Here is a 21903-nt window from a genome sequence, read left to right as displayed (position 1 = left end):
TTTACATACGTGTGGGAAACTGGGGTTAACGTCTGCAGAAGTTCGCTAGGTGATTCTCACAAAGAGTCAGTATTGAGAACAACTGTCTTTATCTTCTAACAGATGAGGAAACTTGACTTCACTTCCGTGAAGTGAGAGAAGATTGATAATTTCCCCAAGACAGATCATGCTAGATGAAAACAATATGATTAACAGCACAGGTCATAAGTCTAAATCAGAGGAAAACAGACAGCAACTAATGGAGACAATGAAGAGTTTTCCTGAGAATTCCCTGGCAGATCAGTGGTTAGGACTCTGTGGTTTCACTGCCATAGGCCCAGGTTCAATCCCCTGGTCAGAGAATTAAGATTTTGCAAGCCATGTGGTGTGGCCAAAAAAAAAAAAAAAAAAAAAATTAAGAATTTTCCATAAACCTGACTCACCTCCACTTAAATGTCAAAGAAGCAGGATCTCCCCATGAATATCAAGGTGTAGACGCACACTACCACATGAAGGGCCGCCACCGTGAAGCTCCAATCATGCCAGCCTAGGACTTCGACCTGGACATCTCAAGTGACGTGTCCAGAGCACGGAGCACAGCTTCTCTCTTCGGCCCTCTTCTTATCCCTCTTCTAAGCCCCTAACTCAGTGAATGGCTCCATCAGCCTTGATTCTGCCTTTCCTTCACTTCACTCACCCAAATGTGAGATGTAGGTACAGGGGCTTTTAAAGGCTCCCTGAATAATTTTAATGTGCCATGAGGTTTGAAAACCACAGGAAAGAAGTTCTTTGTTCTGCTAGGAACACTCTTCTTCATCTATTTCACATGGAAAGTCCCTACACATCTTTCGAGCCTCATTTAAAAAAAACTTCTCTTACCCCCTGCACAAAATTAATTGCCCTTATGATTAATTAATGTCCTTGTACACTGGCCTCCCACTAGCATGTCTTGTGTATGTATTTCATTGTAACTGACTGCACACCTGTCATCATTTCCTATTAAACACTCAAGAGGTCAAGAACTCTGCTCAACTAGCTCACTATTAGACACAATGTTTAGCAAAGACGCTAACATGCATTATAGGTAAAATAAATATCAGATGAATGTGCTGAATATAGTGAAATCCAAAAAGATACATTAAAAATAGCAAAATAAATTCACAGAATCTAGAAGAGAAAGAAACTTGTACACAATGAATGATCTGGCTATGGCTAAAGATGGAATCACTTACCTGTTTAATGACATAATGAATCTCTTCAGAATTGAGAACACTACATTTAATATCACTTGGCTTACAAGGAGTAATTCCCTTATAGACAAGAGGTGTGTAGCATTTCATTGCAAACTTCAAGTCACTGACATGCCTCCTCTCCTCTAAAACATCTTCAAACTCATCCCACTTTTTGAGCTCTTTCTGCGGACAAGGCAAAGGAAAGAAAGTCAGGCACATGCTGTAAAATAAATTAAGACGGGTTAGGAACTACATTGGTAAGGTTTCATCTTTGTCAAAACTTATTCTGACATAGGATAACAACAGAATGCCCTGGAGAGGGAAATGGCAACCCACTCCAGTATTCTTGCCTGGGAAATCCCATGGACAGAGGAGCCTGGCTGCAGTTCATGGAGTCAAAAGAGTCTGAAACAATTTAGTGACTACTACCCCCACCACCCCCACCACCATATGTATCCAAGAAAATCCCATACATGGAATGAGTGGGTCTAAATAAATTTTTGCCTAAAAAAGGAAAACAAAAAAAAAGAATAGGGTGTTCTGATGTTAGATTTTCACATAGTAAGGAAAAAAAAATGTAGCTATTGCTAGGATCAATGAATTGATACTAAATTGTAATATTTTATTTTTGATTGCTATCTTTATAAAGCCAGTGTCCCTGGGGGGAAGTTAACAAATACAGTCACAGTGGGGCACTAAGGTCTAAAGCAAATCTGATCTATTTTACAGGTTTCATCCATCACACTTGTTTTATCTGCCTCTTTTACTTGTTTTAAAATTTTTTCATTTAAAATTTATTTGGCTGTGCCAGGCTTTCCTTGCAGCATGCGAACTCAGCTGTGGCATGTGGAATCTAGTTCCCTGACCAGGGATCCAACCTGGGCCCCCTGCTTTGGGAGCGCAGAGTCTTAGCCACTGGACTACCGGGGAAGTCCCTTCACTTAGTCTTAAAAATTAAATCAAAGCATACATTAGAAAGTAACCATTGTGTCAAATAAATTAAGAGTACACGGGTGCAAACGCAAGACAAAAGTGCTCCCATAGAAGCTACTCTGGGGCAGTTCATATTTTGCTGTATTAGTTTCTTATCTCCTTTCAACCACTGCAAATCAGGTTCTAGCCAACCCGCCCCTGAAATTGCTTGTTATTAGGCTTCTAGATCGTTAAATGACTTCTAAATTGTTAATTCTTAAAAGTTTGTTTTCCTGATGATAAAAGTAATAGTAGTAATCGTCAGTACAGCTAACATGCATCATTGCTTCCTAACTGTCAGGCAGTATTCTAAATAAGAACTTAACCTCCACAAAGGGGCAATCCTCACAACAACCCTGTGAGGGAGTTAGCTTCACTATCCCGTTTCACAGTGGGGAGCCTAAGGCACAGAGAAGTGAAGTAACTCAGCCAAGGCCCCACAGCTCTCCAAGGGCAGAGACAGGACTCAACCTCGAGCCTTATCTCGGCACAGACCTTGTTTCTAACCACTATCCTACACTACTCAGCATGTTAATTATGGAAAATTTGGAAACACAGAAACACATAAGTAAAGACAAACTGCCCACAATTTTACACTCTGGAATAACTACTCTTAACTTTTACTACTAGTTTCCTTATTTTTTTTATTCATAAATTTTAAAAGTACATATTTTTAAATTTAAAACATGGACTGTACCAAATATGGTTTATCTTATCAACTGTATTCTAAGTACTTCCTTACATTATTAATAAATATTGTTTTAAAGTATTTTAGGGGCTGCATAATCACCTTTATATTCCTTAATTTCTTAATATATTTTTTAAAATTTCCAAAGTGATACATGTTCATTATAAAAATTCAGATACAAAAAAGCACAAAGAAGAAAACTAAAATCGACACCCAGATACTATTTCAGCTAATGCTTGTCTCTATGCCTGTGGACACAGTCTCCTCAATCACACACATATTTTTGTCACCTGATTTTTAAAAACTTAATGTTAAAAACACTCCTCCATGTCAATTTCAGTTTCTCCCATATAACTTTACATGCCGGACGTCTGAACTATTTTTCATTCATTGCTACTATAAAAGGCGTAACAAACACTAATATTTCTTTCAAATCTAATTACTAGACCTGGCCTCTTTCCAGTCTTCATTCTCCTAAAGCTGCGCACAGTGTGACACCACTCTCAAGCATGCCTTCCTGCCCTCAGCGACAACAACTCTGAAATGTTCCTACTTTGGCTTTTAATTCTCGATTCTTGTCAAGTAGAAAATCCATCTCATTTCTCTAATTCAGAGAGTCTCTACCTGGGGGAAATCTTCTCCTTAACCTACAAATATGTCTTTTTCCTCCCACTTCCTTTAATATGCGTTAACCTCTCCAGCCCTCTTCTCCTCACTCCACACAGAGTTGAGTACTCTCACCTACTCAACTGCTTTCAAATATGTGTTCCTGACTCCCCTGCACTGTCCTCTCGCTTCTTCAATTTGGCCTTTCCCAAAGGGAATTCATTTCTCCTCTGAACAATCCTACAACCTGATCATTTTCCTGAAATACCCATCAATAACCTCCATGCCATCCTCACTCCTCAGTTTACATCATTCTAGACCTCTCCTCCCTCACCCTTTACATCCAATCCATTTCATCCTGTTAACAAGGCGTTTAAGAATCAATCCTGTCTTCTCATTCATGTCTAGCCCGTGCTCTTTATCACAATAGCTTCCTCACTGGTCTCCCTGCCTGTGTTTTGCCCCTTTGAATCAGTCTTCCATGCCACTACGTGCCTTTTTTATTTTCTTTTATATTTAGCAGTGCCAGGTCTCGGTTGCAGCATGTGAGATCCAGTTTCCTGACCAGGGATTGAACCCAGGCCTGCCTGCGTTGAGAACACTGAGTCCCAGGCACTGGAGCAATGGGGAAGTCCCCACTCCATGCCCTTTTTAAAACACAATTCTGGTTTAAAATATGACTTCCCCCTCACCTCCTTCAGAGTAAGACCTAAGCCACTCCTGGTGTCATACAAGAACCTCTGAGACCTGGCTTTTCCTTCTCACCACACTCATGGTCCACTTAACAGTGAGCGATTCGATTTCCCCAACACAGTCCATTGCTGACATGCCTCTGGGCCTCTGCACATGTCCGTCAGCCTGAAATGCCCTTCTGTTCCTATCCTTGTTCAGGTATCACTCTTCTGTGAAAACTCTCCTCGAGACCCCCTGATGGAATCACTCTGCCTTCCTCACTAGGACTCCTTTTCATACAACTATTATGGTATATAGCCCATGACATGTGATCATTTGCAAGTCTGCCTCCCTACCAAAATGCAATTACCTTGAGGGCATCTTTGTACTTTGGATCTTTGTATTTCCAACATCTAGCTGTGTTTGGAATATATATATATTCTGAATGACTAAATGTTAAGGTAATTAGAAAAAAAAAAAACAGAATTTTAAACTGAGACCACCATTAGGCACAACAACAATATAAACAAAAGCAAAAAAGCACTGATGGGGAGCTTAAGTATGAAAGGGTAGCATGTAAAACATATGAAATATGCAAACATGAACATTTTAATGTTCATATATAAATAAAGAAAATATATGAGGGGAAGATATTGTAACTGTTGGAATTCTGCTGTAAAACTGCAGTCACTGTAACATATCACAGACTCCTGCTGAAGAACCTTAAACCTCACATTTCTCATTAATAAAGTAACAGTATAAGTTATATAGGCTCAGACTGGGTAGAATGCCACAAATTACCATTATAAATGATATAATTTTCAGGGACAAAAAGATCTTGAGAGACCTCCCATTTAGTGGTCCTAAGTGTGGGAAGAGAAAAGGATCAGAATCAGTTGGGGAGGTGTGTATAGGGTTGGGGGTTGCAGAGAGAGAGGACAGGGGAGTGGGGAGAAAGGGAGTCCTCAGAACAAGAACGTGCCAGGCAGAGCCACAGGTATGCATACTCTGCAAACGTCCAAGATGTGTTCACCTACAGTCCTTCCATGGTTCTGTTAACTGCAGTCCTTCCATGGTTCTGTTAAGTGCAGGATCAAACTCATACCTCTTAACACTTGACCCAGCTACATAAAGACCTAGTTACCTACACAAGCTATGACATCCCACGGCTCCTACAGCTTTGTTCAAGTTACCTACAGGAGCAGCATTCCTTATCAAACATTTGGCACCTGTTATTAATATTCTTGGCACTGTGGTATATGTTGGGGATATGAGTTGTGTGACCCAGAGAGCCACAGCTTCTTTTGTTGGTAACCAGGTGCACGGTGGTACCAGTTGTTGAGACAGGGCACTTACAGATGGCCCTCACCCACTGTTCACCTGGACAGTACTCAGCCTTCAACCACATAACCTAGGAATCAAATGGTCATCTTCTCCTTCGAGTTTGTAGGGAATCCTCATTACATTTTCATCTAGAAGACTTCAATAATCTTGCATTTGGTGTTTCCCCTACAAGACTGTGAACTTGTCATGTGTCTTTTAAAAAAATTTGTTCTTTCTTTTGGACGAGTTGGGTCTTCACTGCTGCGACAGCTTTTCTCTAGCTGCAGTGCACAGGCTTCTCACTGATGCGGCTTCTGCTGTGGCAGAGGGCTTCAGGGTGCACAGGATTTGGCAGCTGTGGCTCCCAGGCTCTCGAGGACAGGCCCAGTAGCTGTGGAGCATGGGTTCAGCTGTTCCGCGGCATGTGCCATCTTCCCAGATCAGGGATTGAACCTGTGTCTCCTGCACTGGCGGGCAGGTTCTTTACCACTGAGCCACCAGGGAGGCTCCTTGTCATGTGTCATACATTTCTGTATTTCTAGTCCCTAGTAGGAACCCAATCATTGTCTGTAGAATGATAACATAAATTACTAAATGAAGCTACTTCTTGAGCCCTGTTGAGGACAGCTCTCCAGTATTCAGTCCAAAGCTCAAACTTCTCCCAATCTGGTCTAACTCAATGTCTAATACAGTGGTTTTTAACACAGGCTGCATATTAAAATTAACTCAGGGAACTTAAAAAAAATTCTGATGCCCAGGCCCCTCCCAAAGATTCCTGATTATCTGGTCTGTGAGTGCTACCTGCGTATCAGAAGTATTTTTGAAAGTACTTTAAGTATTTCCAACATGCGACCAGGGTTGAGTGCTACTGCTCCGTAACTGGCCTTCCCTACATCTTGCTGGAAAAGTTTTTACCAACCTAAAATAAATACTCACAGGAGCAAAATACAATGAGGAGTTCAAGTTAGAAGACTGAGGTGAAGTGTTTTTCCGCCACTGTCTTCCCTATCTAACTTTGTACAGCAAGCCTCTACCTGTATCTCCCTTACCTGCTCTGGTGGGCCCATTCACTCAACAGTGACTGAGAGCCCCAAATATACCCGGCACTGTTCTACAGGCTAAGAATACAGCCTGAACAAGGTAGACAGGAAATGTGCCTGAGGGAGCTGAATGTGCCCTTAAGGAGATAAACAACAAAGAAACAAGACAGGTTCACGTAGGGAGTCCACCAGGAACACGCTGGTAAAGGTGCATCTACGGGAGAGCCTTGATTTATAGCATGTGCCAGTGTCTGTGGTCTATACCCTCCCACCGTGGCAAGTTTCAAGCTACCAATGCCTGTGTGCGTGCTAAAGTGCTTCATCGTATCTGACTCTGTGCGGCCCTACGGACCTATGTGCCATGGGATTCTCTGCCCATGGGATTCTCCAGGCAAGAGTATTCGAGTGGGTTGCCATGCCCTCCTCCAGGGGGTCTTCCCGACCCAGGAATTGAACCTCTGTCTCTTACATCTCCTGCATTGGCAGGCGGGTCCTTTACCACTAGTGCCACCTGGGAAGCCTCAAGCTACCAACACAACCTTAGGAGATAGAAGGAGCCACTGTACTTTAGGATTCCCACCTTACAGTGTGACATAAATAACTTCAAGAGCGTAACAGTGAAATTTAGTAAACTAATGAGGAAGTGCTGAGTATTAACTATTTTTAACAGAATTTATTTAATGGAAATTTATATAATAATCTTTAATTTTTAATAACAGCAGTGTTTTAACCTTATGGTTGCAAACTTCATACAAGTTAAACAATGAGCTTTGAAAGTCAGGATAAGACTGCTGTAGCATAACACTGAAGAGAGACTATAAAGAAAATAAAACAGTAACTAATGAAGAGTGATTGGAGAGCTACTTTAGACTGAATGTGGGGGTGGGGTAAGGCCTCTTTGAGGAGATGATGCTTGAGCTGGGATCTTAATAATAACAATAATAAAAGGCCAGCAATGCAAAGTTCTGGGAAAACACAGCATGTTGTGAGGACTTAGAGAGGACTCTAAGTACTCTGAGGAGGGAGCATGCTCACTTCTGAGAAACAGAAGGCCAGTGTGGCTGAACCCCAGCGAGCGAGGAGTCAAGTCAGAGACAGAGCAGTTGCCCGACTGTGTAGTCTTGCAGGACACTGTAACAGGACTAGACTTTTCATTCAGGCTCTAACAGCAAGTTCTCATTTGGGTCACGGGCACACCCAGCAATTACCCACTCCCAGTGTGCTTGGCATCTGTGGCATCACTGGAAGATTCCAAGCAGACCTATGGCTTCAGACGCAACCTACTTGCTGATAGCTGTCATATCCATATATTAAGGCCAGATCATCCTCTTTCACTCTCGTGTCATATTTAAATATCATATGAAATATATTTATAGATCGTATCATTAGAAATAGCATATTTCTAACTGTATTTGGATGCTCCCCCAATACTTTGTGATGTATTGGGTCTATAACAAGATAATTCACAAGTTAAAAAATCATAATGTTGCCTCTTACATCTCCAACTTACCACACCCTAAACTGAAATTACTATTGTATAACTCCAACTAAACCTGTTCCTCTTCCTCTTTCTTATCAGTGAAAGGTGGCATCATCCGTCCAGGTGCCCTATCGCAGAAATCAGGAGTCAGCTTCAGACGGCCGCCTCTTAGCCGCCATATGTAACTGTCCCGAGCACCAGACAGACTCACCCGTCTCCCTTCTCCAGACTTATTGCCACTGCCTTACTTCAGGCTTTCATCAGTCACTTCCCTGAACTGTGGCAACAAAGTCCTAACCGATCTTCATGCTTCCAGATCAGATTCCTTCCCTAACCAGATTCTCTTCCTACAGTCTCTACTTAAGTAAAAGAGATTATCCACACAATCATTTGAGAAACCTAGTAGTCTTCTTGGACTTTCAAAAATACAAATCCGATCATCCTTAAATGATGCCCCGTAGGGGATTAAAACTGCACGGGGGAACAGGTTCGATCCCTGGTCAGGAAACTAAGGTCCCACATGGTGCAGCCAAAAAAAATAAATAAATGGTTGCCTCATAAAGTCAAGATTTATCCTTAAGGGCATTTAAACATATAAGATCCCTTTAGGAAATATCCTCTGCCTATTTGCTCAGCAGTGCTTCTCATGTTCCCTTTATTCTACCCTTGTCCATCTTGGTTCCCCCAAACATCCTAGGGTGTGGTCTTCTGACATTGGCGCCTAGGGTAGTCCTCCTCTTCCTCATATCTTAAAATTCATATCTTAAAATCTCATTTCAGGTGTCATAGTCTCTTAGAAGCCTTCTCCAAGTTCCCAGACAGGCTGGGTGCTCCTCCTCATCCCTCCCACAGCATCCTGAGCGTGCTTCAATCACTGTGCTTATCTCACCTGCCTGTGTACTAAGTTGCTTCAGTTGTGTCTGACTCTTCATGACCCCATGGATGAACTGTAACCCACCAGTCCATGGGGTTCTGCAGGCAAGAATACTGGAGTGGGCTGTCATGCCCTCCTCCAGGGGATCTTCCCAACCCAGGGATTCAACTCACGTCTCTTATGTTTCCTGCATTGGCAGGCATGTTCTTTACTACTAATGCCACCTGGGAAGCCCTTATCTCACTTAATTATGATTATTTGTTTATTTTCATGATCTCCTGTGAAGTCCTTAAAGGCAAGAGGTGGATCTTTAACTTCCATATCTTGGACACTGTCAATGCTGACTAGAACACTGTAGGTACCTACTACTGTAACATCTGCTGTAATCAGCGGTTTCTAAAACATCTCTTAAGATAAGAGTGTTGCACAATTAAGAGAATTGGCGAGGAAATATATAAGGGCGGTCTGAACCAGTAAGAAAAAGTTCAGGTTAACAAGAAACTAAAGACTGTAGTCATAAGAGCAGTAAGGGCTGCTGTCTAGCTTCAAAAGTAGTAACAGTGTACATGCAATTGCTTTAGTTTTTCACGTGAAAAAGTGGACCGAAGTCTTATCTTTGGTGAGTGGGGGAAATAAAAAATCAATTATTCCCTTTAATACACATGTGGAAAATTGCTGTTAATTCATAAACCAGGTTAGGGCTGAAAAAGCTACCTATAGGGAGTCAGAGCTACACAGTAACCCTCTTCACTACATTCCAAGGTTGAAATATTTCACTCATCTATGAAGTGAGGTCAATGAAGAGAGAGGCACAAGTGATAAACCTCAGGAGAGTGGACAATTAGCACCAATTATAAGCCCAAGCTCTTCACAGCAAGGGGACAGACGTTTTCCCATGTTCCACTGATTTCCCAATTTGAAGGTAGAGGTGGGTTTTGTTGTTGTTCAGTCGCTAAGTCATGTCCAATTCTGTGCAACCCCAAAGACTAGCACGCTAGGCTCCTCTGTCCATGCGATTTCCCAAGCAAGAACTCTGCAGAGGGTTGCCATTCCTGTCTCCAGGGGATCTTCCAGACCCAGGGATCCAACCCGGGTTGCCTGCATTGCAGGTGGATTTTTTATCATATGTACCTTCTTTTCTGAAACTGAGTTTCTTGTTTACTTTGCTCTTTCATATTCTCCCTGTTACCACGTTCCTACATAAATTAACCTTAGATTTAAGCCAGAACATAGATAGCATGACTTTAAAATATGCACTTTTATTTCTTCCTATGGTAAATAAAAATTAATTTATTTTTTAAGTCAGTTGCCCCAGGGTTGTGCAATATTGAGAGCTACAAATTTCTGCCTCAAAATTTCTTCATGAAACTGTGAGTGACCAACATTCCGTTGGCAAAAAAAAAGTTAAAATCAGAAGGGGTTTAGGCGGTGAAAAGGCCAACTGTAGGGAGGCCGGGTGCCATTAGCTGTCTTTCAAAATGACTTGCGGGAAAAGTACAATCATGGACAGAGACAGAAACACAATAAAAATTTCCAGAAACTCCAAATCTTCTTAGATTAAAAGTCTTAAAAGCTCAATGCACACACACAAGCCAAATACTTTTTCTCCCAGGAATATCACACCTGCAAAAGAGCGGGATGGGGAACCACAGGCTACCTCAGGTTGGGTCAGACCCGCAGGCTTCTCCGGTTCGAGAAACCAACCAAGAGGTAGTTCGACACGCCCTCGATGAGAGGGAGATTCCCAACTCTACTCCCTCGTTTCGGTGTCAGTGGCTTCCTGAAGGCCCCATGCCTGGTGGAGTGAAAGGGAAGGAACGAGCGGGCAGGAACCAGAGGAACCATCACCAACACAAACTTCTAAAGGCATACCGTCGTTCACACTCACCGAGATACACCGTCGCCCTGGAAACCAAATCAATCACCTGGTCCCTCCTCTGGGGATCTCGGACCCACTCCTTTGGACCTCGGGTCGCAGCCCGGAGGAACCCGGGACCAAGAGAAGGGGGTCCTCTCGCAGCCCCGCCCCGGCCTCGCTCCCCTGGGCTCATACCGAGTAGACGAGCACGGCAGCCCCGGGACTGGTGGAGCCAACGGAGAAACAAGAGTTGGATGAACTGGAGCGATCCATGCTGCGGCTGCTGTCCCGGGCGTGGCCTGGGACTCCGTGCTAAGCAGTGGTGGTGGTGCTGCTGTGGGCGGTTCTTCCGCGCGGGGCGGCCCGACCTCGCCTAGGGCGGCAGCACCCTCTACAGCCCCTCCACAGGACCCCGGGCGCCGCCATCTTAACCAGGACGGAAGCCGCGCGGGGACTTGCGGCGCGCGCAGCCCGTCGGGAACCGGAAGCGGACGCCGAGCGGCGGGAGGTCCGCGAGAACTGCACCGTCCCGCCGCGGCCCGCCGGCCTCACGATGGCTCAGGAGACCCGGTTGGCGATTTCCGCGCCTCCCGGTTCTCAGGCCCTTCTGGACGCTTTGCTCCAGAACCTCTACGACTTTGGTGAGTGCGGGGCCTCGGAGCCCACGTGGAGAGCCGACTTGAGGACCCCGGCCGTGGCTGGGCTCAGCTTTCAAGCTAAAGATGATTGCTCCTCGAGCACCCCCTCGGCTCTTCCAACCCGGTTCAGATAATGGGTCCTGCACCCTCCCCTCGCCTACGACCGGGGTTTGTGAGTCTTTCTATGAATCAGATGTCCCAACTCGTGCCTGAGTATGAGGGCCGACCGGCTTGCTTGTCGAAAGCATTAAGGCTTTCAGACTTAACGAGGAGATGTGCACAGGACCTCATGCTCTGGAAATAGCGGCCTTTCTCACTCCCGACCTCTGGGAAGCCCCTTTCCCCCACGCATCCCCAGATCCGCCTGACCCTCGGGCATTGGCGGCACCTTGTCGCGTTGGGACCCAGTCTTTTAGTGACTTCAGAGAACGGTTTCACATGAAGCTTTTCACGACCTTTCAGCCTTAAGTTGGCTGACTTATGCTCGCCTTCCTTCATCTTGATTGCAGAAAAGGAAACTTATCATTAGAGGTTGCGAACTCCTGGCACTTCAGCAAGGAGCCAGTTCTACACACTCTGAAGAGCTTACCCCAGGGAAGATGACACTGCTTCATGCACCAGAAATCATTAGGCATTAGTGCCTTATAGGTCAAACGCATTTCTTCCATTTGTATTGTGATGTTGCTGTTTTATTTTGGAGCCAGTTGCTCAAAATTCTAAGCTCATTACATAGCTTGGAATAAAAATAATAGCTAAAAAAGCATTGCGGTTTTACCATATATACTCCATACTTTACATGTATATAGTCATTTAATTATCACAACAATTCTATGAAATAGATATTGTCATTAATACTATTATTAAGAGACAAATAGCATTATTGTAGAAATAAGCACTAGAGGTTAAAAAACTTGGATGTTCACCCAGCTAGTAACTTGAAGAGCTTGGGTTCTAAGCCCCACACTGTCTGTCTCCAAGTCACTCACTTCTATTGACTTGTACTCTGGACAGAGTATCTCTGGGCCTTTGGAAATGTTGGAAGACAGAGAAGAATTATTCTCTGACCTTGAGAAGTCCTGAGGAGAAGAGTTTTTCTGCAAAATCCTAAATAATAGTTTGTGTTAACACAGGCTGGAACTTACACTTGGAGCTCTGAAGACACGGCTGTATCTACTTGATTTTATATCCCTAATGCCAAAGTTTAGTTGGCTCTTTATTTAATGTGTCTATTTTATTGAAATATAGTTGACTTAGAGTGTTTCAGGTGCACAGCACGGTGATTCATTTATACAAATACACATATTAGTTTTTGAAATTATTTTCCATCATAGGTTATTACAGGATATTGGCTATAGTTCCATGTGCTATACAGTAAACCTTTGTTGTTTGTGCATATCTATTTTTTAATTAGAATTCTAGCATTTATACTAAGTCAAACAAGTGGACTGAAAATGTAATTTTTTTATTTAGGCAAAAAGTCAGGTTTTCTTAAATATATATTATACATATGTTTACAAAAGCTTTTTAGAAAGAAATGGAGAAATTGGAGAATATAAACTAAATGAAACGGGAGCACTGAATATGAAAGAAAAAGTGAAACTAGGTAAAAAAGAAAAGATCATCTATAGTCTAATTGTTTTTAAACATGAGTGCTCATTAGAAACGTAGCTGGAGCTCTGAAGAAAAAAACTACCTGAGCATTTGTATTTTTCAAAAAAATTCAAGAGAATTCTCATATGCATCTGGATTTTTAAAAGTGATTACAGGTTTTTCTATTAGATCCTAGTTTTGGTGATATAGAGTTCTATTATTTTTCTCTTGACCAATCATGATACAGTAGTGGTAAGTGGGTAGTAGTTACATAATTACAAAGTAAAAGATGTTTGTCAGTTTTCACAGTCAATAGCCAGACAAAATTAAAATATAATTACAGTTGCAAGCCATAATGGGAACATGATTCACGATATAAAATAATTACATAGAATTTAGGGGGAATCAAGTAGAGTGATGTGGTAAGTGGATGTGCATACATGCACGTTTCTCACCGACCCAGTCTGTGTCTTTTGGTTGGTGCATTTAATCCATTTACATTTAAGGATCTATGTGTATGATCCTATTATTTTATTACTGTATATAATATACTAATATTCTATTATATTATTACCGTTTTCTTAATTGTTTGGTCTTAATTGTGTAGGTCTTTCCCTTTTCTTGTGTTTCCTGCCTGAAGTTCATTTAGCATTTGTTGTAAAGCTGGTTCCGTAGTGCTGAATTCTCTTAACTTTTGCTTGTCTGGAAAGCTTTAAATTTCTCCATCATATCTGAAGGAGAGTCTTACTGGGTAGAGTATTCTTGGTTGTAGGTTCTTCTCTTTCATCGCTTTAAATATGTTATGCCTTTCCCTTCTGGCTTGTAGACTTTCTGTTGAGAAATCAGCTGATAGCCTGATGGGAGTTCCCTTGTATATTATTTGTCATTTTTATTACAACAAAATGGGGTTGCAAAGAGTCAAACAACTGAGCAACTATCTCTTACTCAAGCTTGTTGATAGGAGGGACTAGGTCTTGCTCTGGTGGGCAGGGCCTTCCTCAGTAAAACTTTGATCCAATTGTCTGCTGATGGGTGGGGTTGCACTGCCTCCCTGGTAGTTGTTTGGCCTGGGGCATCCCAGCCCTGGGGTCTGAGGGCTCTACTGTAGGGTTAATGGCAAACTCCAAGAGGGTTTACACTAAGGAAGACCTTCCAGTGCCCCCATCCCTGTGGTGAGCCGCTGCCAACCCACACCTCCAGAGGAGGCCCTCCCACACTAGCAGGTAGCTTAGGTTCGGTCTCCTGTGAAGTCATTGCCCCTCTCCTCTGGCTCTTGGTATGTACAAAATTTTGTTTGTGACCTCCAAAGACTGGAGTCTCTGTTTCCTTCAGTTCTCTGGAAGGCCTGTAGTCAAATCCCACTGGCCCTCAAGGCCAGATTCCCTGGGGATTCCAAGTCCCTTTGTCAGATCCCCAGTCTGGGAAGCCTGACGTGGGGTTCAGAACCTTCACAGCAGTGCAAGAACTTCTTTGGTTTTATTGTTCTCCAGTCTGTGGGTCACCCGCCCGTTGGGAATGGGTTTTGATTTTATTGTGTTTGTACCGCTCCTCTGTTTCGCTGTGGCTTCTTCTTTGTCTTTGGACATGCTGCTGCTGCTGCTAAGTTGCTTCAGTCATGTCCGACTCTGTGCGACCCCATAGACAGCAGCCCACCAGGCTCCCCCGTCCCTGGGATTCTCCAGGCACGAACACTGGAGTGGGTTGCCATTTCCTTCTCCAATGCATGAAGGTGAAAAGAGAAAGTGAAGTCGCTCAGTCATGTCTGACTCTTAGCGACCCCATGGACTGCAGCCTACCAGGCTCCTCCGCCCATGGGATTTTCCAGGCATGAGTACTGGAGTGGGGTGCCATCGCCTGGGGGTGTATTTTTTCTGGTGGGTTCCAGCATCCTCCTGTCGATGATTGTTCAGCAGCCAGCTGCAGGTTTGGTACTCTTGCAGGAGAAAAGGAGCGCACATCCTTCAACTCCACATCTTGACCAAGGTTTTCTAGTCGTCTCTGAATACATATATTTTCTTATTAAAGGTTTGGGTTTTAAATTTAATTTTTGGCTGCACTGGGCCTTCACTGCTGCACCTACCTGGGCGTTTCTCTAGTTGCGGCGAGCATGAGCAAGAGCTCTTCTGCAGTGGTGGTGTGCCGGCTTCTCCTTGCGGGGGCTTCTCTTGTTGCAGAACACAGGCTCTAGACTCACAGGCTTCAGTAGGCACAGTTCATGCACTCAGTAGTCGTGGCCCGCAGGCTTAGTTGCCCCACAGCATGTGGAATCTTCCAGGAGCAGGTGTCAAGTCTGTGTCCCCTACATTGCAAGGCGCATTCTTTACCACTGGACCACTGGGGGCCAGTTAAAAAAGTCTGATACACATTTACTGAATAAAAAACTGAGAAAATACAAGCAAGCATAAATACTCAGCTAATATTTAGAGAGCCCTGTGATATTCATACTGTCAGTCAGTGAGGCCTAGAGTTCTTGTCAGAAACTTCAGGTGACTGGTCAGAGTTTAAACAGTTAAAACAAAGGGGAGGTATGTTAGTTGAAAATAAAGACATTCAAATTTAGCCAATTGTCTTAGCTTCATCTTGGGCTTCCCTGGTGGCTCAGATGGTAAAGAATCTGCAATGCAAGAGAGCCGGCTTCGATCCCTGGGTCAGGAAGATCCCCTACAGAAGGAAATGACTGCCCACTCCAGTGTTCTTGCCTGAAAATTCCACAGACGGAGGAGTCCATGGGGTCACAGAGAGTCAGACACAACTGAGCGACTTTCACTTTTTCACTTTCAAAGGCTTTCAAATTAAGCCAGTTGTCTTAGATTCATTTTAGTTTATAACCATGAAAGGAAACAGGAAGACTATGGTACCCACCTGTAACCCTAGAGAGTGTTAAAAAGAAGCAGTGGTGGATGTATGTACACTTTTAGCACAGACTGTGAGCCAGCTAGGATGACGCTTTTAGTCAGGACCAAGGTAAGGACTGGGTAATTGTACCAAGAATCAAAGACAGGGGTGTAATTCCTTTGGGAAGAGATGACTAAGCGCTTTGGAGTCTCTGGATTGTGCAGATATTGGATACGGCCCTCTGAAGAAAAACAAATATCTTCTTTGTGTGTATTTCTGGGTGTTTGTAAACTGTGACATGTGGACACGTGCATTCATATGATTTGATATTGGTGACAGATGAAGCACAAAATATATATTCTTCCTTTTTGTGTTCAAACAAACAGGAGAGACAGAAGATGAAACAGAAGAGAAAAGAGTCAGAAAAAAGAGAGAGAAGAAGAGAGGTATGGGGACCCTGGCATCCTTGGCAACAGAGCCAGCTCCCCAGCCCGAATCTCTTGTCAGGGGCCAGAGGAAGAGTGCTGCCAGCTTCTTCCAGGAGCTCCAGGAAGAGCTGCAGGGCGCTCCTGCTGTGACCCCCAGTGGTTCCCCTGTGGGACCTGTAGTCTCTGGAGCTGCAGCAGCCCGCTCTCCCCCGAGGAATGACAGGGAACCAGTAGAAGTGGTACAGTTTCACAGCCGAAGTAAAAAAAGAAAACAGAACCCAGATCAAGAGGAGAACGCAAAGGTAATGAATCGGCTCATATGGTGCAAACCCTGATGTTGTCCTGCCACGATTCTAGGCACTGGGGTGTAGCAGTGAACAAAACAGGCAAAAACTGCCTTCTCTCAAGGAACTTCCATTCTGATGAAAAGCAGAGGGATTCTGCTGAGCAGCAGCCTCGGGCTGCATTTGTAATTCTGGCCCAGAATTCAGTCCACGAGAGAGGTGTGCTTGCTTATCCAAACTTTTTCACAAGTTTTTGTCAAGTTCATTGCAGAAATCCAGATGTTTACACTTCTGTTGCTTTCCGCATGTTCTATAAACTTGTCTGTCAGCAAAAGAAAAAGAAGATTGTCTTGGTTTCTTGGGGCTGCTGTAGGGAAATTAATTCTCTCACAGTTCTGCAGGCTCAAAGTCCAAATTAATGGTGTTGGCTGGGCCCTGCTCCCTTCTTCAGAGGGTGAGTTCTTCCTTGCTTCTTCCATCTTCCGACACTTACAGAACACTAAACTCTTCCTCCGTCTGTATGTGGCCTTCTTCCTGGTGCCTGAGTCTCAAATCTCTTGCCTTTCTCTTGGAACGACAGCCATCATTGGATGTGTTGTTGTTCAATCGCTAAATCCTGTTCAGCTATTTGTGATCCGGTGGACTGCAACACGCCAGGCTCCTCTGATCTCCATTACCTCTTGGAGTTGGCTCAGAGTCATGGCCATTGAGTTGGTGATGCTGTCTAAATATCTCATCCTCTGCTGTCCCCTTCTTTTGCCTTCAATCTTTTCCAGCATCAGAGTCTTTTCCAAGAAAAATAAGCTCTTCATGTCAGGTGGTCCAGTATTGGAGCTTCAGCTTTAGCATCAGTCCTTACAGTGAATATTCAGGGATGATTTCCTTTAAGATTGACTGGTTTGATCTCTTTGCTGTCCAAGGGACTCTCCAGAGTCTTCTCCAGCAGCACAATTTGAAAGCATCATTTTTTCTGTGCTCAGCCTTCTTTACAGTCCAGCTCTCACATCAATACATGACTGCTGGAAAAAACCATAGCTTTGACTAAACAAACCTTTGTTAGGCAAAGTGATGTCTCTGCTTTTTAATACATCTGTGGATGTAGGGCCACCATAAATCTGGGATGGATCTCATCATGAAATCCTTAACTTGATAACACTACAGAGATTCTTTTTCCAGAGAAGGTCACATTCACAGATTCCTGGCTTTAGTGCAGCCCACTCCAGTGTTCTTGCCTGGAGAATCCCAGGGACGGGGGAGCCTGGTGGGCTGCCATCTGTGGGGTCGCACAGAGTCGGACACGACTGAAGCGACTTAGCAGCAGCAGCAGCAGCATATCTGTTTGAAGACCATGATTCAACCCCCTGCAAAGACAGCTAGGCTTGCACATTCTTGATGAACGTGTGGACACAGGCTAGGATGCAGCCATATCTCCTTTGATCCTAGGTCAGCTTTCCAATTCTTACAGTATCCAAGTACTGGGGCAGTGGGAATTCTTACAGGCAGATAAGAAATGGATTCTTTTGGCCCTTGTAGCCAGAGCTCCCAAGCTGGCCAGCCAGGGAGCTTCCAAAGATTGGTATTCTTTGCATAGGGTACTACCTTGGGCCAGACAAATATTAGTACTTTCTGTGTGTGCCATGATATGAAGAAGGTTGGAGAACAGTGCTGTGAAATACAGTACTGCCTTTGGGGAATTTAACTGATACTAAGCATCTAGATACCCTCGTTTCCTGAACTGTCTCGGTCTTTAGTTTCCTCTTATATTCACTTGCGTTCATCCTTCTGGAATAGAGTTTTATTTTGTTTTTTTCTAATAGAAAGGACAAAAAAAGTTGTCATTGAATGAGTCTGTATCTTCCTGTCTCTCAATAATAGAACATGTACAGCAGGCTTTCTTTCTGCTCTACAGAATCCCCTTTTCACTATAGTCAGCTTTTCTCAGGAACCTCAGCTCGCTTTACCTTTTGATGTGGACCGTTTTGTTTGTTTGTTTATTCTGGGCTGTGCTGGGTCTTCGCTGCTGCGAGGGCTGTTCTCCGGCAGTGGTGAGCGGGGCTGTTCTCCGGCAGTGGTGAGTGGGCCTCTCATTGCCATGGGTTCTCCTGTTGCAGAGCACATGGGCTTCAGTAGTTGTGGTGCACGGGCTCAGTTGCCCTGCGACATGTGGAATCTTCCTGGACCAGGGACTGAACCTGGGTCCCCTGCCTTGACAGGTGGGTTCTTAACCACTGAACCCGCAGGGAAGTCCTCTTTTTACATTTGAACTTCCTCATCTTGATGAAATTTTTTAGCTCTTCTTGGTGTTCTGCCCTTTTCTCCTTTAAAAAATTTATCTTCTGATGATGTAAATGTGTCTGGCTAAGGAGATAGTATATGAACACAATGAAAATACATATGCCCATAAAAAGACTTCAGAATGCTGATATTGCAACATATAAATAACTGCAAATTAATATTGTGCTAGTCATTATGGCATATCCTGGGTATAAGGCACACCAGGCAAAGGCCAGTTCTTTGGAGTAATTAGGACGCATAATACTATGCTAAGAGTTTGCAGAACATGGGAAAATGTACATGTTGTGGCCCCTGCTCTCTGAAAACTTATAAGTCACCATTGGACAGTCAGATAGACATGGAAACAGACATGATAAAATAATGGCGGCTTCCACTGACCAATCACAGGAACAGCTGGTCATCTTTGAAGTATTCTGTTTGTTTTTTATTCCTGTTTTCCTTTATTTCTCCATTCATGTGGCTCCCCCCACTAGTCAATTCTCCATGTCAGTTCCTGTTGCCATCTGTTGTCTGAAGTACTCTTGAGAACACAAGAGGTACTGGGAAGTAAGTGACCTTCTTTTCCCAGAATTTAGGTTGTGCCTAATGATCCAACTAAAATGATCCAACCACACAGTGTATTGAAACAGATATTCTTGGGTGTGATATGGTGATTTATAATAAGAAATATTACATTAAACATTTGCCCGTTTCTGGCATAGAACTCCTAAAACTCTTAGAATTTCTTCTAAGATGAGAGAAATAAAGGTGTCCTTTCTGTTAGTGAAGTGACTTGGAAAGCATCCTTGAGTGGCAACTAGTTGCCAGGAGAACCAACCTTGTGATTAGAGGACTGGATAGTTCAGTCCTACCCCCTGACCTCTAGAGAAGGCAGGCAGGCAGTCAGTTCAGTTGCTCAGTCGTGTCCGACTCTTCGCAACCCCATGAATCGCAGCACGCCAGGCCTCCCTGTCCATCACCAACTCCCGAAGTTCACTCAAACTCATGTCCATTGAGTTGGTGATGCCATCCAGCCATCTCATCCTCTGTCGTCCCCTTCTCCTGCTGCCCCCAATCCCTCCCAGCATCAGGGTCTTTTCCACTGAGTCAACTCTTCGCATGAGGTAGCCAAAGTACTGGAGCTTCAGCTTCAGCGTCAGTCCTTCCAATAAACACTCAGGACTGATCTCCTTTAGGATGGACTGGTTGGATCTCCTTGCAGTCCAAGGGACTCTCAAGAGTCTTCTCCAACACCACAGTTCAAAAGCATCAGTTCTTCGGCTCTCAGACTTTCTTCACAGTCCAACTCTCACATCCATACATGACCACTGGAAAAACCATATTCTTGGCTAGACGGACCTTTGTTGGCAAAATAATGTCTCTGCTTTTTAATATCCTATCTAGGTTGGTCATAACTTTCCTTCCAAGGAGTAAACGTCTTTTAATTTCATGGCTACAGTCATCATCTGCAGTGATTTTGGAGCCCAAAAAAATATCTGACACTGTTTCCCCATGTATTTCTCATGAAGTGATGGGACCAGATGCCATGATCTTTGTTTTCTGAATGTTGAGCTTTAAGCCAACTTTTTCACTCTCCTCTTTCACTTTCATCAAGAAGCTTTTTAGTTCCTCTTCACTTTCTGCCATAAGGGTGGTGTCATCTGCATATCTGAGGTTTTTGATATTTCTCCCTGCAGTCTTGATTCCAGCTTGTGCTTCTTCCAGCCCAATCTTTCTCATGATGTACTCTGCATATAAGTTAAATAAGCAGGGTGACAATATACAGCCTTGACGTACTCCTTTCCCGACTTGCAACCAGTCTGTTGTTCCATGTCCAGTTCTAACTGTTGCTTCCTGACCTGCATACAAGTTTCTCAAGAGGCAGGTCAGGTGGTCTGGTATGTTTATCTCTTTCAGAATTTTCCACAGTTTATTGTGATCCACGCAGTCAAAGGCTTTGGCATAGTCAATAAAGCAGAAATGGATGTTTTTCTGGAACTCTCTCGTGTTTTTGATGATTCAGCAGATGTTGGCGATTTGATCTCTAGTTCCTCTGCCTTTTCTAAAACCAGCTTGAACATCTGGAAGTTCATGGTTCACATATTGCTAAAGCCTGGCTTGGAGAATTTTGAGCATTACTTTACTAATGTGTGAGATGAGTGCAATTGTGCGGTAGTTCGAGCATTCTTTGGCATTGCCTTTCTTTGGGATTGGAGTGAAAACGGACCTTTTCCAGTCCTGTGTCCACTGCTGAGTTTTCCAAATTTGCTGGCATATTGAGTGCAGCACTTTCACAGCATCATCTTTCAGGATTTGAAACAGCTCAACTGCAATTCTGTCACCTCCACTAACTTTGTTCGTAGTGATGCTTTCTAAGGCCCACTTGACTTCACATTCCAGGATGTCTGGCTCTAGGTGAGTGATCACACCATCGTGATTATCTGGGTCGTGAAGGTCTTTTTTGTACAGTTCTGTGTATTCTTGCCACCTCTTCTTAATATCATCTGCTTCTGTTAGGTCCATACCATTTCTGTACTTTATCGAGCCCATCTTTGCATGAAATATTCCCTTGGTCTCTCTAACTTTCTTGAAGAAATCTCTAGTCTTTCCCATTCTGTTGTTTTCCTCTATTTGTTTGCATTGATCACTGAGGAAGGCTTTCTTATCTCTCCTTGCTATTCTTTGGAACTCTGCATTCAGATGCCTATATCTTTCCTTTTCTCCTTTGCTTTTCTCTTCTTTTCACAGCTGGAGAGGGCAGATGTACTCAATTATGCCTGTGTGAGGAAACCTCTGAAACTCCACAGAGGATGGGGTTTGGTTTGGAGAGCTTCTGGGTTGGTGAGCATGTGGAGGTGCTGCGAGAGTGGGGCCCAGAGAGGGGGTGCAGGGTCCTCTCTGCTTCCCACATGCCTTGCCCTCCTCCATCTGACTGTCCTCAAGTTACCACCTTTTAGAATAAACTGGTGATCTAGGAAGTAAACGGGTTTTTTGAGTTATGTGAGCCACTTGAGCAAATTAGTTGAACACAAGAAGGGGGTCAGGAGAACTTGCAGTCCGTAGGTGGTGGGTCAGATGTGCTACAGGTAACAGTCTGGGCTTGCAGCTGGTCTGAAGTGGGGATGGTATT

At 43.8% G+C, this 21903-nt stretch overlaps 2 protein-coding genes across 5 annotated transcripts in view; one reads left to right on the top strand and one right to left on the bottom strand.

The window, feature by feature from the left end:
• The window catches only part of GNPAT (glyceronephosphate O-acyltransferase), a 37103-nt gene extending 25934 nt beyond the window's left edge, over positions 1 to 11169 (bottom strand). For all 3 annotated transcript variants that reach the window (XM_060406815.1, XM_060406816.1, XM_004021352.5), the window contains exons 1-2: positions 10920 to 11169; positions 1212 to 1394 (exon numbers count right to left, since the gene is read on the bottom strand). In XM_060406815.1, the coding sequence (XP_060262798.1) occupies positions 1212 to 1394; positions 10920 to 10997 (261 nt within the window). In that variant the 5' untranslated portion in view covers positions 10998 to 11169. The remainder of the gene's footprint in view (positions 1 to 1211; positions 1395 to 10919) is intronic.
• A 31-nt stretch (positions 11170 to 11200) lies between these two features.
• The window catches only part of C25H1orf131 (chromosome 25 C1orf131 homolog), a 32469-nt gene continuing 21766 nt past the window's right edge, over positions 11201 to 21903 (top strand). For both annotated transcript variants that reach the window (XM_042241127.2, XM_004021351.6), the window contains exons 1-2: positions 11201 to 11365; positions 16174 to 16517. In XM_042241127.2, coding sequence (XP_042097061.1) covers positions 11278 to 11365; positions 16174 to 16517 — 432 coding nt within the window. In that variant the 5' untranslated portion in view covers positions 11201 to 11277. The remainder of the gene's footprint in view (positions 11366 to 16173; positions 16518 to 21903) is intronic.

The sequence above is a fragment of the Ovis aries genome, chromosome 25 (assembly GCF_016772045.2).
Source record: "Ovis aries strain OAR_USU_Benz2616 breed Rambouillet chromosome 25, ARS-UI_Ramb_v3.0, whole genome shotgun sequence".
NCBI lineage: Eukaryota > Metazoa > Chordata > Mammalia > Artiodactyla > Bovidae > Ovis > Ovis aries.
The sequence above is the reverse complement of the archived record's forward strand: the minus strand, read 5'-3'. Positions and strand labels throughout refer to the sequence as shown.